The sequence below is a fragment of the Geotrypetes seraphini genome, chromosome 18, assembly GCF_902459505.1.
Source record: "Geotrypetes seraphini chromosome 18, aGeoSer1.1, whole genome shotgun sequence".
Classification (NCBI taxonomy): Eukaryota; Metazoa; Chordata; class Amphibia; order Gymnophiona; family Dermophiidae; genus Geotrypetes; species Geotrypetes seraphini.
The window spans coordinates 26,157,611-26,171,314 of record NC_047101.1 but is presented as its reverse complement, the minus strand read 5'-3'; the positions used below and the strand labels follow the sequence as shown (position 1 = coordinate 26,171,314).

Below are 13,704 nucleotides of genomic sequence, written 5' to 3'. Positions count from 1 at the left end.
GGAGGGAGGTCCCTAGTTTTCCTGTATGGAAAATGCCTTTTAGCGAGGGGAAGGATAGTTTTAATTTGTGGGAGGGTCTGGTGATATTAGGGTTTGAAGAATTCCAAGAAAGAGGGATAAAGGGAGGGATGATACCGTGTAGGATCTTGAAAGCTAGACAGGCGCATTTAAAGTGGACCCTGGCGATTATCGGAAGCCAGTGAAGTTTGGACAGGAGCGGAGAGACATGATCAAATTTACTTTTAGCGAAGATGAGCTTGGCTGCTGCATTCTGAATCCGCTGAAGTCTATGAAGGTTTTTCTTAGTTAGGTTTAAGTAGATAGAGTTGCAATAGTCTAAACTGGAAAGGATGATGGATTGGACAAGGAGGGTAAAATGGTTTTGATGGAAGCAGGATCTAATTTTCCTCAGCATATGAAGGCTGAAAAAGCATTTTTTTTACCAAGGATTGGAGGTGGTCGTTGAAGGACCATGTGGAATCAATGATGACGCCCAGAACATTGCTCGAGAACTCAAGCTGCAGAGTGGAGCCAGAGGGTAGTGGGATGGAGGTGGGTAGTTGGTCTAGTTTTGGGCCGAGCCAAAGAAGTCTTGTTTTGGACTCGTTTAGTTTCATTTGCACAGTGTGGGCCCAAGATTGTAGGTTCAGTATACAAGAGGATATGTTTTTAGACAGGTTGGTGAGGTTCGAATCGGTCTCGAGGAGGACGAGGATGTCATCAGCATAAGTGTAAATTGTTTCAAGGGGGGATAGATGGAGGAGTTTGAGGGAGGACATGTAGATGTTGAAAAGGATAGGAGATAGGGGAGAGCCTTGCGGGACTCCACAATTCGGTTTCCAGGGGGAGGATGAGGTGCCATTCATATTGACAATGTAAGAACGAGAGCGGAGGAATTTTGAGAACCAGTCTAGGACTGTGGAGTTAATGCCTATCTCAGAGAGTTGGTAAATAAGAATATCATGGTGGACAACGTCAAAAGCAGCAGAAAGGTCAAATTGTAGGAGGACGGCGAACTTGTTTCGAGAATGAAGTTGCTGAACCTTTGAGATCAGGGAGGTCAGTAGGGATTTGGTGCTGAAGTTGGGACTAAAGCCATATTGATAGAGTAGGAGAATAGAGAATCTCTCTAAGAATGATGAGAGTTGGGTAGAAATGATAGACTCAAGCATTTTGGTTAAGAGAGGTATATTTGCAATTGGGCGATAACTGGAAGGTATGGAAGGGTCAAGGTCAGATTTTTTCAGTACTGGGGTCAAGGCAATAAGACCCATTTCTGGGGAGAAAAGGCCCAAGTGAAGGGTGGAATTTATGAGGTTAGTGATAGAAGAGATGGCCTGTGCGGGAATATTCTCGTATAGGTAGGAGGGGAATGGGTCCAATTGTTCTTCCTATTATTGTCTCTCTTTCCTTTAAGCTATGTAGTTCTACCCCTCTACCTTGATGGACCAGTATGTCTTATAGTCCATGTCCCCAAGATTTTACTTTTTATTGGAGACTCATATGTATGCCACTTAGAAATCCAATAGGCGGACAAAGGCGAGTGAGGTGAAAGAGAGACTGTGACCTACTTCCGGGATCCCCGTGGCTCCTTTTCCTGGCTAAATTATCTTTGTGCTGTGCCGCAGTCTAGTGTGCACAGTGTTGGACAGACACGTGACGTCAGCACGGTCCTCTTTATACCAGCTAAAAGGACGCTGCAGGCGCGGCCAGAGGGGCACGCCATGCCCCTTGGAGCCACAAAGAGCCACTGCTACTGCAACGAGAGCTAAGTGAACTTATGTTTAACATTCACTTATATAGAGTGCTTCCTTTTTTCCCCCTATTCTTTTTCTGTTGTTCTAGTTTATAATGTGCAATGATCTTCTTTTGATATGGGGAAAAGGAAGGTAAAACCACTTAGCTCTATACCTTCAGCAGGAGGCCCTATGGATCTTCATGTAGTTTCTTTAGCTGAGGGGTCGGCTTCAACTAAAGTAGCCAATTCAGTCACGGGGGCATCTCTCAGTCCCTTAGAAAGGAATCCTCCTCCCCCTCCTTCATCTTGTGAATTTGGTGCCGAAGTGGCTTCCAAAGGTTCAGTGGGAGAGCTACTTTCCTCAGAAAATCATGTGATCTGAATAACTGCCCCTCATATCTACTAATGAACGCTACCCCTAATTTCAAAGCTAACCTCATGCAATGGATACAAATCACACTCAGAGAAGGCCAATTCCCACCAGAACTAGGCGAGATCATAATCACCCCTCTACTGAAAGATCGTAAAGGCCCAATTGACTCTCCCTCTAACTATAGACCCATCGCTTCAATCCCATTATACGTTAAAATAATAGAAGGTCTTGTTGCACAATATCTCACAAATTACCTGGAAAACCATAACTTACTCCATCCCTCACAATCAGGATTCAGAACAAACCATAGCACAGAGACATTACTAGCAACACTACTGGATACAGCCCGACAATACCTCAGTAAAGGAAGTAGGATACTAATTATCCAACTAGATCTTTCTGCTGCATTTGACCTAGTAGATCACACCATACTACTCCAGATAATAGACGCCATAGGGATCTCAGGTGGGGTATACAACTGGATCCAAGGATTCCTTAAAACAAGAACCTATAGAGTAAAGTCTAACGATCTCAAATCAGCCCCATGGTCTAACCCCTGTGGAGTCCCACAAGGGTCACCACTATCGCCCATCCTCTTCAATCTATTCATATCCTCCCTTGGTACCACTCTAGATACCCTAAATGTAATATCATTCAGTTACGCAGACGACATAACCATTCTGCTCCCCTTTGATAACCAAGACCCCAACTCAACAGGACACCTGGAAACAACTCTGAAAGCAGTGGAAAAATGGATGACAAACCACAAATTGAAGCTTAACTCGGATAAAACAAAATTCTTACTACTTGAAAAGGAAAAAAACCCTTCCATAACAGAATTGGTAATAAATGTAACCAAATATCCAATACAGACATCTCTTAAAATCCTTCGAGTATTGATAGATAGATGCTGCTCAATGCAGACTCAAATCAACAAAACAACACAAAAAGCATACTTCACCATGCGTAACCTACGAAAAATAAGAAAATTCTTCAACAAAGAACAATACAGGATCATAGTCCAATCCCTTGTACTAGGACTATTGGACTACTGCAACATCCTCTGCCTACCTTGTCCAATAAACTTAATTAAACAACTACAGTCCGTTCAGAACACAGCTCTCAGGCTAATCTATTCACTCGGAAAATTTGACCACATCACCAATGCCTACCTAGACTCACACTGGCTACCCATACAAGCCAGAATCCAATTCAAATTATTCATTCTATTATACAAAGTAATAAGCGGAACTGCGCCTACCTACCTAAACAATCGCCTAAATCGAAACCTTTCACCCAGAATTAGGAGAACCCAGACACCATTCTCCTACCCAGCACTAAAAGGTACCCAACGCAAAAAAAACTATACGACAGTCTCCTAGCTACTAAAGCAGCGAAACTTGACCCCTCCATATCCAACCTATTGACTACAACAACAGACTATAAAGCATTCCGAAAAAAATATAAAAACACTACTATTCAAAAAACATATTCGGTTAACCTAACCTAACATGAATCCCATCATGCTGGAATCTTCTTCTCTATGTCACAAAATAACCTGAAACCTCACTATGTAACTTGAAACCAACTACCTTCTAATGTAATGTAATTTCATGGAAATGTCCAACTTTCTTTCAATGTATCTTCCTGGAAATGTCCAGCTATCTTCCAATGTAATGTAACTTCCTGGAAATGTCCAGCTATCTCCCAATGTAATGTAACCTCCTGGAAATGCCCAGTTATCTTCCAATGTAATCTGCTTAGAACCGCAAAGTACAAACGGAATAGAAATCCGTAATGTAATGTAATGTAATATTGCCTAAGGCAATTACCCAAGAAGGGTTACATGAGGAAAGTGCTCACAAGAAATTACTTTGAAAGATTTGTGGGAAGTAAATATGTGAGTTGAGGGGTTGTTAAGATCTGTAGTCAAGCAGAATGTTGATTTCTCTCAAGAAGTAGTGACCAAATTTGAGAATATTGATTCCAATGTAAAAAATTTAGATAAAAGAACAGCTAAGTCCCTCTGACGTGGGAGGAACTTCCTCTGTCAGATGGAAGGCTTCTGGCTCAGCTGTGGGATGCGCATAGGAGCAGCTGCCCACAGATTTGTGCAGAGAAATGACTGCAGCTGGAAGGAGGGAGCCAGCCAGAAGGTAAACACCCACTGTAGGGAGGCATGTACTTGGGGCATAGAATGGAGGGATGGAGAGACATTGGAACTCGGGAGGGAGCACAGACTTGGGACACAGAATGGAGGGGAGAATGAACCATATGATGGAAGAATGGAGGGAGTGAGGGAAAGAAATGCTGAGGTGGGGGAAGAAATAGAAAGGGAGAATTGGGTATCTTGAGTGAGAGAGAAAGAGAGATGGTGCACATGGGGAGGTGAAGAAAGAGGAGATTTGTTGGGCATAGGGAGGGAGAGAGAATTATTGGACACGGTGGTGGGAGAGGAATGAGATAGAGATGCATGGGGAAGAGAGATGAGAGGGAGTAATGTTGGATGTGTTGGTGGAGAGGAGACAGTGGGATGGATGGAAAGGAATGTAAGAGTGGTCTCAAGGAGGTGGAGAAGATGGGAGGAATACTAGGATGTGAGTTACATACAAATTCAACTTCAAAGCGGTTTACAAAACGGAACCCGTTCTTAACCCGGGGACTACCTGTACACACCAATTGATAAGCCCAGTTCAGACTTTTCAGCAGTGGCTGTGAAGGCCATGCAGCATAGGAGAGAGGATGTTAGATGCACCAAAAGATGTGTTCATTTTTCAGAATTGACTGGGGAAGAATGTGTGTGTTCCTGATGAAGTTCTTCAGTCTCTTTCACGATATTGGTTAACTTTGGGAACTACTCAGAATTAGATCATCATGTTCCTGTCTGTACTAATGTACAGTACTCACTCTGTTTTCATCCAGCTCACTACTTGAATTTCTTTTTTATTTTCTGATCAGCCAGTTCAGTAACAAATTGTTAAGGATCCTTTTCAATAAATAATTTCTTCAATTTTATGGCCAATGTAACAATCACTTGAGGAAAGAAGAGAACGGGGAGATATGATTGAAACATATAAGTACATCACGGGACGCATCGAGTCAGAAGATGATATCTTCTGGCTCATGGGACCCTCGACCACCAGAGGGCATCCGCTGAAAATCAGGGGAGGGAAGTTTCATGGCGACTCCAGGAAGTACTTCTTCACCGAAAGAGTAGTGGATCATTGGAACAGACTCTCACTTCAGGTGATAAAGGCCAGCAGCGTGACGGATTTTAAGAGAAAATGGGATACTCATGTGGGATCTTTAAGGGAGTAAATTCAGGGGAGGAGATACTTGGAATGGGCAGACTTGGTGGGCTATAGCCCTTTTCTGCTGCTTTTTTCTATGTTTCTAATCATTCATGGAAAAGATTATGAAAAGGAGGGAGTGAATCATTATTAATCCTGTAGTGAAGTAGTAGAACGAACACAATGCTATAGATTCAGATAGCATTCCTGCTTTTTATTCCCATTTTTGTTCCCTCCCTAGAGGAGATCTACAGGAACTGGACAGAGCCTTTGAACACATCACATATCTGGCAACCAAGGATCAGAGAGGTAACTGTTTTGTATCATATGCTCACCATGGTAAACACTTATGCCTCTCTAATGTGTCAGATTTCTCTGCTTCAAATTCTGTGGACATAAATGTCAATAGACAAACAAAAAAATTGATATATTTGTATTGGATTGACTTAATACATTTCTTGATTAGCTTTCAGGTCAAAAGCAGGATGTGGGACACTTTGAATAGAAATCCGTCATCTTTATAGCATATATATAGCTTATTCACCTTTATTACCAGGCATATAACTGTTATGGCTAAATTGGGAAAGGAATCATAATCTGAGATATTAGCTTTAGTTGGCCATGTACATGCTTACCCTTACATAACAACCATCATACTATGCTTCAGAATGCAACGCTGGAGCATGTTATAAGTATGGAGACCTTAGAGTCAATGCAAGGTGGTTGGCATTCAAGGTGAACCTTCAGCCTTAGCATGCAGCCACAGCAATATTTTGTGATAATTAAATTCAACAAGTAGGATCTTCACATATCCTATAAAAATGCAATTTAAAGTATATGTTGATTCTTTGCATGGCTCAGGACTTATTGTTTTGCTTTGACTGAAGTTGCTGATCTAGGTGACTGTCTAGTCTTACCTAAGGTATTTTTTTTTTGTTCATTTTTGTTTTATGGTTTATGCATAGTACGATGGAAGAATGGAAGGAGTGAGGGAAAGGGATGCTGAGGTGAGGGAAGAAGAATTTTGTATCTGAGTGAGAGAGAAAGAGAGAGGAGAATTGTTGGGCATAGGGAGGGAGAGGGAATTATTGGACACAGTGGTGGGAGAGGAGTGAGATAAAGATGCATGGGGAAGAGAGAGATAAGAGGGATGGAAAGGAATGTAAGAGCGGTCTCAAGGAGGTGGAGAAGTATACTAGGATATTTTAGAGAGAAGTTTTTTGCCGGTTATAGTTCATTCCTTAATAATTATCTCATTGAATTGTTCTAATATGTTTGCTAGGTCTTCCTGTCAAACAGATGAAATGATTGTAGATTTTACAAAATGTTGAGGGGAAATAGATTCAATCATGTTACCTCATTACTACGAGAACTGCATTGTTTGCCAATTGATGCAAGAATTGAATTTAAAAGCTTGATTTTTATTTTAAAATTTTATATGGGTTATGTCCAGGTTATTTGACAGATTACATTACATTACATTAGTGATTTCTATTCCGCTTGTGCCTTGCGGTTCTAAGCGGATTACAAATTAGAAGTCTGGACATTTCCAGGAGCGTTACAGTACAAAGTAGCAAGTTACAATTGTTAGTCTGGTTATTTCCAGGAGAATTACAAAGTAAAGAGTAAGTATATAATAGGTTACTGTGATGAATAATAATACAATCGGGATACAGTAGTGAGTTGTACAATGTTGAAGGTGTTGCTGTGGTGGTGGTGGTGGTGTTCATGAGAGTATTTTCTAGTGCTATAGTGAGGTTAAAATGATGGGAAGTGTTTTTTGAAGAGATGAGTTTTGATTTCTTTTCAGAATACTTTAATGTCTGTTGTTTTGGTCAGTAGATTGGAGATGGTAGTGTCAATCTTCGCTGCCTGTGTCGCCAAAAGGCTGTCGTATAGTTTCTTGCGTCGGGTACCATTGAGAGGGGGGTAGTTGAATAGGCTCTGAGTTCTCCTTATTCTGGGTGAGAGGTTATGGTATAGTCAGTTGTTTAGGTAGCTGGGTGCTGTTCTATGGGTTACTTTATATAGTAGACAGTAGAATTTGAACTGGGATCTTGCTTTTATCGGTAGCCAGTGTGAGTCTAGGTATGCATTGGTGATTTGGTCATATTTGCCGAGGGAATAGATGAGTCTGAGGGCCGTGTTCTGAACGGTCTGTAGTTGTTTTATCATATAGTTTGGGCATGATAGGTAGAGGCTGTTGCAGTAGTCTACAATACTTAGTACAAGGGATTGTACTAAAATCTTGTATTGATCTTTGTTGAAGAATTTTCTTATTTTTCTTAGGTTTCGCATTGTGAAGAATGCTTTTTGGATGATTTTGTGGATTTGAGTCTGCATTGTGCAATTTCTGTCTAGTTGTATTCCCAGAATCTTAAGTGTGCTTTGCATTGGGTACTTGATTGTGTTTAATTCAAGTTTCTGCACTCAGGCCCAACAATTGTCTCTTTCTATTCCCTCCCTCCTTCCTTCCAATGTCCTTAGTACCCCACAATTTATTTTCCAACTTGTGGATATCAAATTATTCATTTTAACTTTATATAAACAATGAGACAAAAACTCACTTATCCAATTTGCCCTATAAACCTCAATCTATATAATAAAACCGTAGGCGGCGCATGCGCAGTCTTATCGGCGTGCTTCCATGATCCGTATGTCCGTGGCCGCCAAGACTGCAGCATGCCCCGCTCTTACTACGGCCCCACTGCCCTACACTCTCCAGAAGGACTGGACTGTATGAGTCCCCAGCACAAGCGCGTCGGCTCGAGCCACTTCTCATCTCTGCCTTGATTACACATAACAATAAAAAATGCCCCAGACGTTAACACCAGCCGGAGAGCAAGAGGAGTGCCTGCGATCCACTGTCACGTGAGCCCTGCATTTGACACATAGGAAGTGTGCATGCGCGGCTTACGATTCTTTGAAAGACGCGGCGGTGGCTAATCTCACGATCCCCGCCTGGGTTGGACTTCCGACGCAGGCGGGGATCATGAGAGGAGCCACCGCCGCATCTTTCAACTAAAAAAAACCAAAAAACCAAGGCGGATGTCGGCCCGATGGCTGGAGTTCACCGCTGAGTCCGGTGAGGAGTGCTTCCCTCAACAGGAACCGTCGGGTCTAATTCAAATACTCCCAGCAGGTCGGGAGGGGGCGGAGCAGGCTCGCACGCCTGGCGCGGACCGGACAGGAACTAGACTCCCTGCAGGAGCCATCCTGATGGCTGGAGATCACCGGACTGGACAGGGGGAGCAGGTAAGGGGGTGCTGCAGTACAGGAGGAGCGGGGAAGAGGTGATTCTGGACAGGGGTGGAGGTAACAGGAAGGGAGGCCTACTGCTGGATAGGGGAAGCAGGGAAGAGGTACTGCTAGACCGGGAGGAGGGGGGGATAAAAGGAAGGGAGAAGGGCTCCTGCAAATGAGAATAGCTACTGCTGGATATGGGGAGCTGGAAATGGGGTGATGCTGAACAGGGGGAGATAAAAGGAAAAGGGCTACTGCTATATAGGGGGAGCAGGGAATGGGTGGGGGTGCTGCTGGACAGGGAGGAGGTAAAAGTAAGGGAGAAGGGCTGCTAGCACCCGTTAATGTAACGGGCTAAACAACTAGTTATGTAATATAAATAAAAGTAAATTAGGATCAACAAGGTCAAAAGCACTAGAAAGATCAAATTGCCCTCAAATAGCATTTTGCCCTTGACTAAGTAATGACCTACCTTTAGCCGCTAATTAACAGATCAAGATCTTGTACACTGAGGGGGGAAATTCTATAACCAATGCCTAAATTTAGGCCTGGTCACACCTCATAGAAGCTCTTTGTACCTCTGTATTGTAACACTCTATAGAAGCACTTGCAAACCGCTCTGAATTGACTCCCCAGTCATTAGTAGCAGTATAGAAGCTCACAATAAATACTTACTCAAAATTAAGACTACAAGTGAAGAAATGTGCTGGGGGGGGGGGGAAAGACGACTGAGACAGGCCCTGCTAAGCCTGCCAGTGGTTAATCTGTTCATGCTCTAGGCTGTGACAGCTACGTTTCTATCTCTAGTAGAAAGTTCAAATTGAAAAACTATGGGGAAAATGCTTTTACATTGTGGAAACTAGTGAATGAGTAAAGTTTGCTTTTATAAAATTTAAACTCTCTTTATACAGGAACCTTCAATTTATCTTTTATCCCAAAATTATAAAATCATGTTTACTTACCCAGAGAAATGTCCTCCTCTCCTCTCCCAGGTTAACTTAACATATTTACAAATGAAATGAATCACTGAAGGTAAAAATGCTTACAGATACCTCTAGTATTCCTGTGTGTACCCTCCCAGGGCCTTCTATTCCGCAGGTTGGTGTATAAACTAAAATTGGACAAAGTTTATGCAGTCAGCAGTGAAGTATTAAAACAGTAAGATATATCTGAGTAATTCCAAGATACCCAGTCAAATTGTTTGAGTCTCAGATGCTTCCATCCATTAGTCCTTTTTTACAGGTGAGCTCTAATTCCTATGACTTTCATCTTAGTCTGTGTACTAGTCCTGTTAAATCATAACTGCTTTTCATTCTTCTTTCTGGCCAGATCCAAGGTGCGATCATTGTGTCTAGCATTGTAGAAGTGTTTATCGGGCTGGTGGGACTCCCAGGAGCACTGCTGAGTTACATTGGACCCTTGACTGTAACTCCTACTATCTCTCTGATTGGACTTTCAGTCTTCCAAGCTGCAGGGGAAAGAGCCGGAAGTCACTGGGGCATCTCAATATTGTAAGCCTGAGCACTTTGGAGACATTTCATATTGTTCCTAACTTGAAAGGACAGAAACTCCTCCCCTCAAAAAAACCAAAAAATTTCCAATGTTTTCAGCCTTATTTTCTAATCCTCTGTGTATTTGATTTCTGCTTTTGTCTTGCTTCTTGATGCCTCAAGATTTCAAATTCTCATCAAGCTCTTTGCTTCTGGTGTTCAGCTGGGACCTGTATAAAGGGGAACTCTGAAGTTGTTGAATCTCTCTGTTTTGATCCCAAAATCAACACTTAACCTCATCTCAATGGTCCCAAAGGCAATAAAAACCTCCCAATGCTTCTCCAACCAATCTGATCACCTCCTAATGACCCTAAAGGCAACAACCCCTCTTCCCCCTTGATGCTTATCCCTTCTGATGGCCTCAAAGGCAACAAAGACACCCCCATCCCACACTCTTCCTCCCATAGCAAAAGAGCCCCTGACCCCCAAGAAACACCAAGTCCTACCAGGGTGCATCTGTAGTGGTATAGTGGGATGGGATGGGAAGGGATCTCCCTTTGGTTCTGCCCCATTTTGTTCCAGATGCTATGTATACCGTGTCAGAAATGCTATTTAAAGGTGAAGAGTTAGAGGAACTGAAACAGATCTTGGTGAATCTGGAAGATGTCATAAGCCAAATCCAATAAAAACTAATGACAGCTGCTTATCCAATCCAATTGTAACTGGAATAATTTTCCTGCACTTTTTCTGACTTCATGTGTATTTTTTTTTTTACTTAACTTAGTCACCCTTATTTCTATCTAACTCCTCTAGCTAAAGGAACTTAGGAAAATTCTGGTGGCTCCGCTGACTGACCTTTTCAATGAGTCTCTAGAGTTGGGAGTAGTACCGGAGGACTACAGAAGGGTGGATGTAGTCCCTCTCCACAAAAGTGGAAGTAAGGAAGAAGTAGGGAATTATAGGCCAGTAAGCCTGACTTCTGTGGTAAACAAATTAATGGAAACGCTTTTAAAACAGAGAATGGTCAAGTTTCTGGAATCTTGTGGATTACTTGACTGGAGGCAACATGAACTCACTAGAGGTCTTGTCAGACAAATCTGATCAATTTCTTTGACTGGGTGACCAGAGAATTGGATATAGGGAGTGCGCTAGATGTGGCGTATTTAGATTTTAGCAAAACCTTTGACCAGTGTTCCACACAGACGTCTAATAAATAAACTGAGGCCCAAATTCTGTAACCAGTGCCTAAAGTTAGGCTCCTGTTTCGGAGGCGCCCAACTAGATAGGTGCCTATCTAAATTGAACAACAAGCGCAATTAAGCTTTTTAATCAGCACTGATTGAAACATAGGTGCCTATCAAGAAACATAGAAACATAGAAGATGACGGCAGAAAAGGGCTACAGCCCATCAAGTCTGCCCACTCTGCTTACCCACCCCCTGTCTATGCCCTAGTGACCCAATTTCCTTATCTTGACCCTCGTAGGGATCCCACATGGGTATCCCATTTATTCTTAAAGTCTGGCACGCTGTCTGCCTCGATCACCTGCACTGGAAGCTTGTTCCAATGATCAACCACTCTCTCTGTGAAGAAATACTTTCTGGTGTCGCCATGAAATTTTCCGCCCCTGAGTTTGAGCGGGTGCCCTCTTGTGGCCGAGGGTCCCTTGAGAAAGAAAATATAATCTTCCACTTCGACACGTCCCGTGAGGTTCTTAAATGTTTCGATCATGTCTCCCCTCTCCCTACGTTCCTCAAGAGTGTAGAGCTGCAATTTGTTCAGTCTCTCTTCGTACGAGAGACCCTTGAGCAGTGGCGTACCTAGGGGGGGGCGGGGGGGGCGGGCCGCCCCGGGTACCAGCCCTAAGGGGGTGTTCCCGGCCTTGCCGTTCAGTCCCCCGCCACCCCCGAAGGACCGCTCGCCCCACTGACCTTCCTGCACCACCTGAGAAGCAGCCCGCAGCAGGATCGCGAAGTCAGCATCAGCATCCCTGCGCTGCTTCCTGCGCCGCGATCCCGCCCCTCCTCTGACGTCAGAGGAGGGGCGGGACCGTGGCGCAGGAAGCAGCGCAGGGATCGCTGACGCTGACTTCGTGATCCTGCTGCGGCTGCTTCATAGGTGGTGCGGGGAGGCCAGGGGGGCGAGCGGTCCTTCGGGGTGGGTCGGGGCATCAGGCCTTCAGGGTGGGGCGGGCGGGCAGGCAAGCAGGCTTTCAAGGGGGAGGGGGTGACAGGCAGGCAGGCAGGCCTTCAAGGGGGGACAGGCCTTCGGGGGGGGGGTGCAGACCTTCAAGGGGTGCAGGCCTTCAAGGGGGGCAGGCAGGCCTTCAGGGGGGTGCAGGCCTTCGGGGGGTGTAGGCCTTTGGGGGGGTGCAGACCTTCAAGGGGGTGCAGGCCTTCAAGGGGGGGAACAGGCCTTCAAGGGGGGAAAGGCAGGCAGGCCTTCAAGGGGGGGGACAGGCCTACATGGGGGGGGACAGGCCTACAAGGGGGGGGACAGGCCTTCAAGGGGGGGACAGGCCTTCGGGGGGGTGCAGACCTTCAAGGGAGTGCAGGCCTTCGGGGGGGGAGGGTGCAGTCCTTCAAGGGGGTGCAGGCCTTCAAGGGGGGGAAAGGCAGGCAGGCAGGCCTTCAAGGGGGGGACAGGCCTACAAGGGGGGGGGACAGGCCTACAAGGGGGGGGACAGGCCTACAAGGGGGGGGGGACAGGCCTACAAAGGGGGAGACAGGCCTACAAGGGGGGGGACAGGCCTTCAAGGGGGGGACAGGCCTTCGGGGGGGCGCAGACCTTCAAGGGAGTGCAGGCCTTCGGGGGGGGGTGCAGTCCTTCAAGGGGGTGCAGGCCTTCAAGGGGGGGAAAGGCAGGCAGGCAGGCCTTCAAGGGGGGGACAGGCCTACAAGGGGGGGAGAAGCTACAAGGGGGTGGTACAAGCCTTCAAGTGGGGGACAGGCCTTCGGGGGGGGTGCAGACCTTCAAGGGAGTGCAGGCCTTCGAGGGGGGTGGTGCAGGCCTTCAAGGGGGTGCAGGCCTTCAAGGGGGGACAGGCCTTCAAGGGGGGAAAGGCAGGCAGGCAGGCCTTCAAGGGGGGACAGGCCTACAAGGGGGGGGGAGAAGCTACAAGGGGGTGGGACAGGCCTTCAAGTGGGGGACAGGCCTTCGGGGGGGTGCAGGCCTTCGGGGGGTGCAGACCTTCAAGGGGGGACAGGCAGGCAGGCCTTCAAGGGGGGGACAGGCCTACAAGGGGAAGGGACAGGCCTTCAAGGGGGGTGCAGGCCTTCAAGGTGGGACAGGCAGACCTTTAAGGGGGGACAGGCCTTTGGGGGGGACCATGATTTAGAAGTACACGGAGGGAAGGGGGTGTTCAAAGAGACATGCATATGCCAAACTTTGGGGGGGGGAAGAAATAATGGGTCTGAAAATAGAGGAGAGGGAGAGAGATGATGGACCATGGGATTTAGGGAGGGAAGGAACAGAAAGGGAGAGAAATTGGACACAAGGGATGGTGTGGAGGAGGGATAGAGATACTGGATAGGAGGGTAATTAGGAAAAGAAACGGAGAGATGGTGGACTC

At 45.6% G+C, this 13,704-nt stretch overlaps 1 protein-coding gene across 4 annotated transcripts in view; it reads left to right on the top strand.

Annotated features, from left to right (window-relative positions):
- Positions 1-13,704, top strand: part of SLC23A1 (solute carrier family 23 member 1) — a 131,090-nt gene that overhangs the window by 30,282 nt on the left and 87,104 nt on the right. For all 4 annotated transcript variants that reach the window (XM_033927306.1, XM_033927302.1, XM_033927303.1 and 1 more), the window contains exons 5-6: positions 5,643-5,710; positions 9,974-10,155. In XM_033927306.1, coding sequence (XP_033783197.1) covers positions 5,643-5,710; positions 9,974-10,155 — 250 coding nt within the window. The remainder of the gene's footprint in view (positions 1-5,642; positions 5,711-9,973; positions 10,156-13,704) is intronic.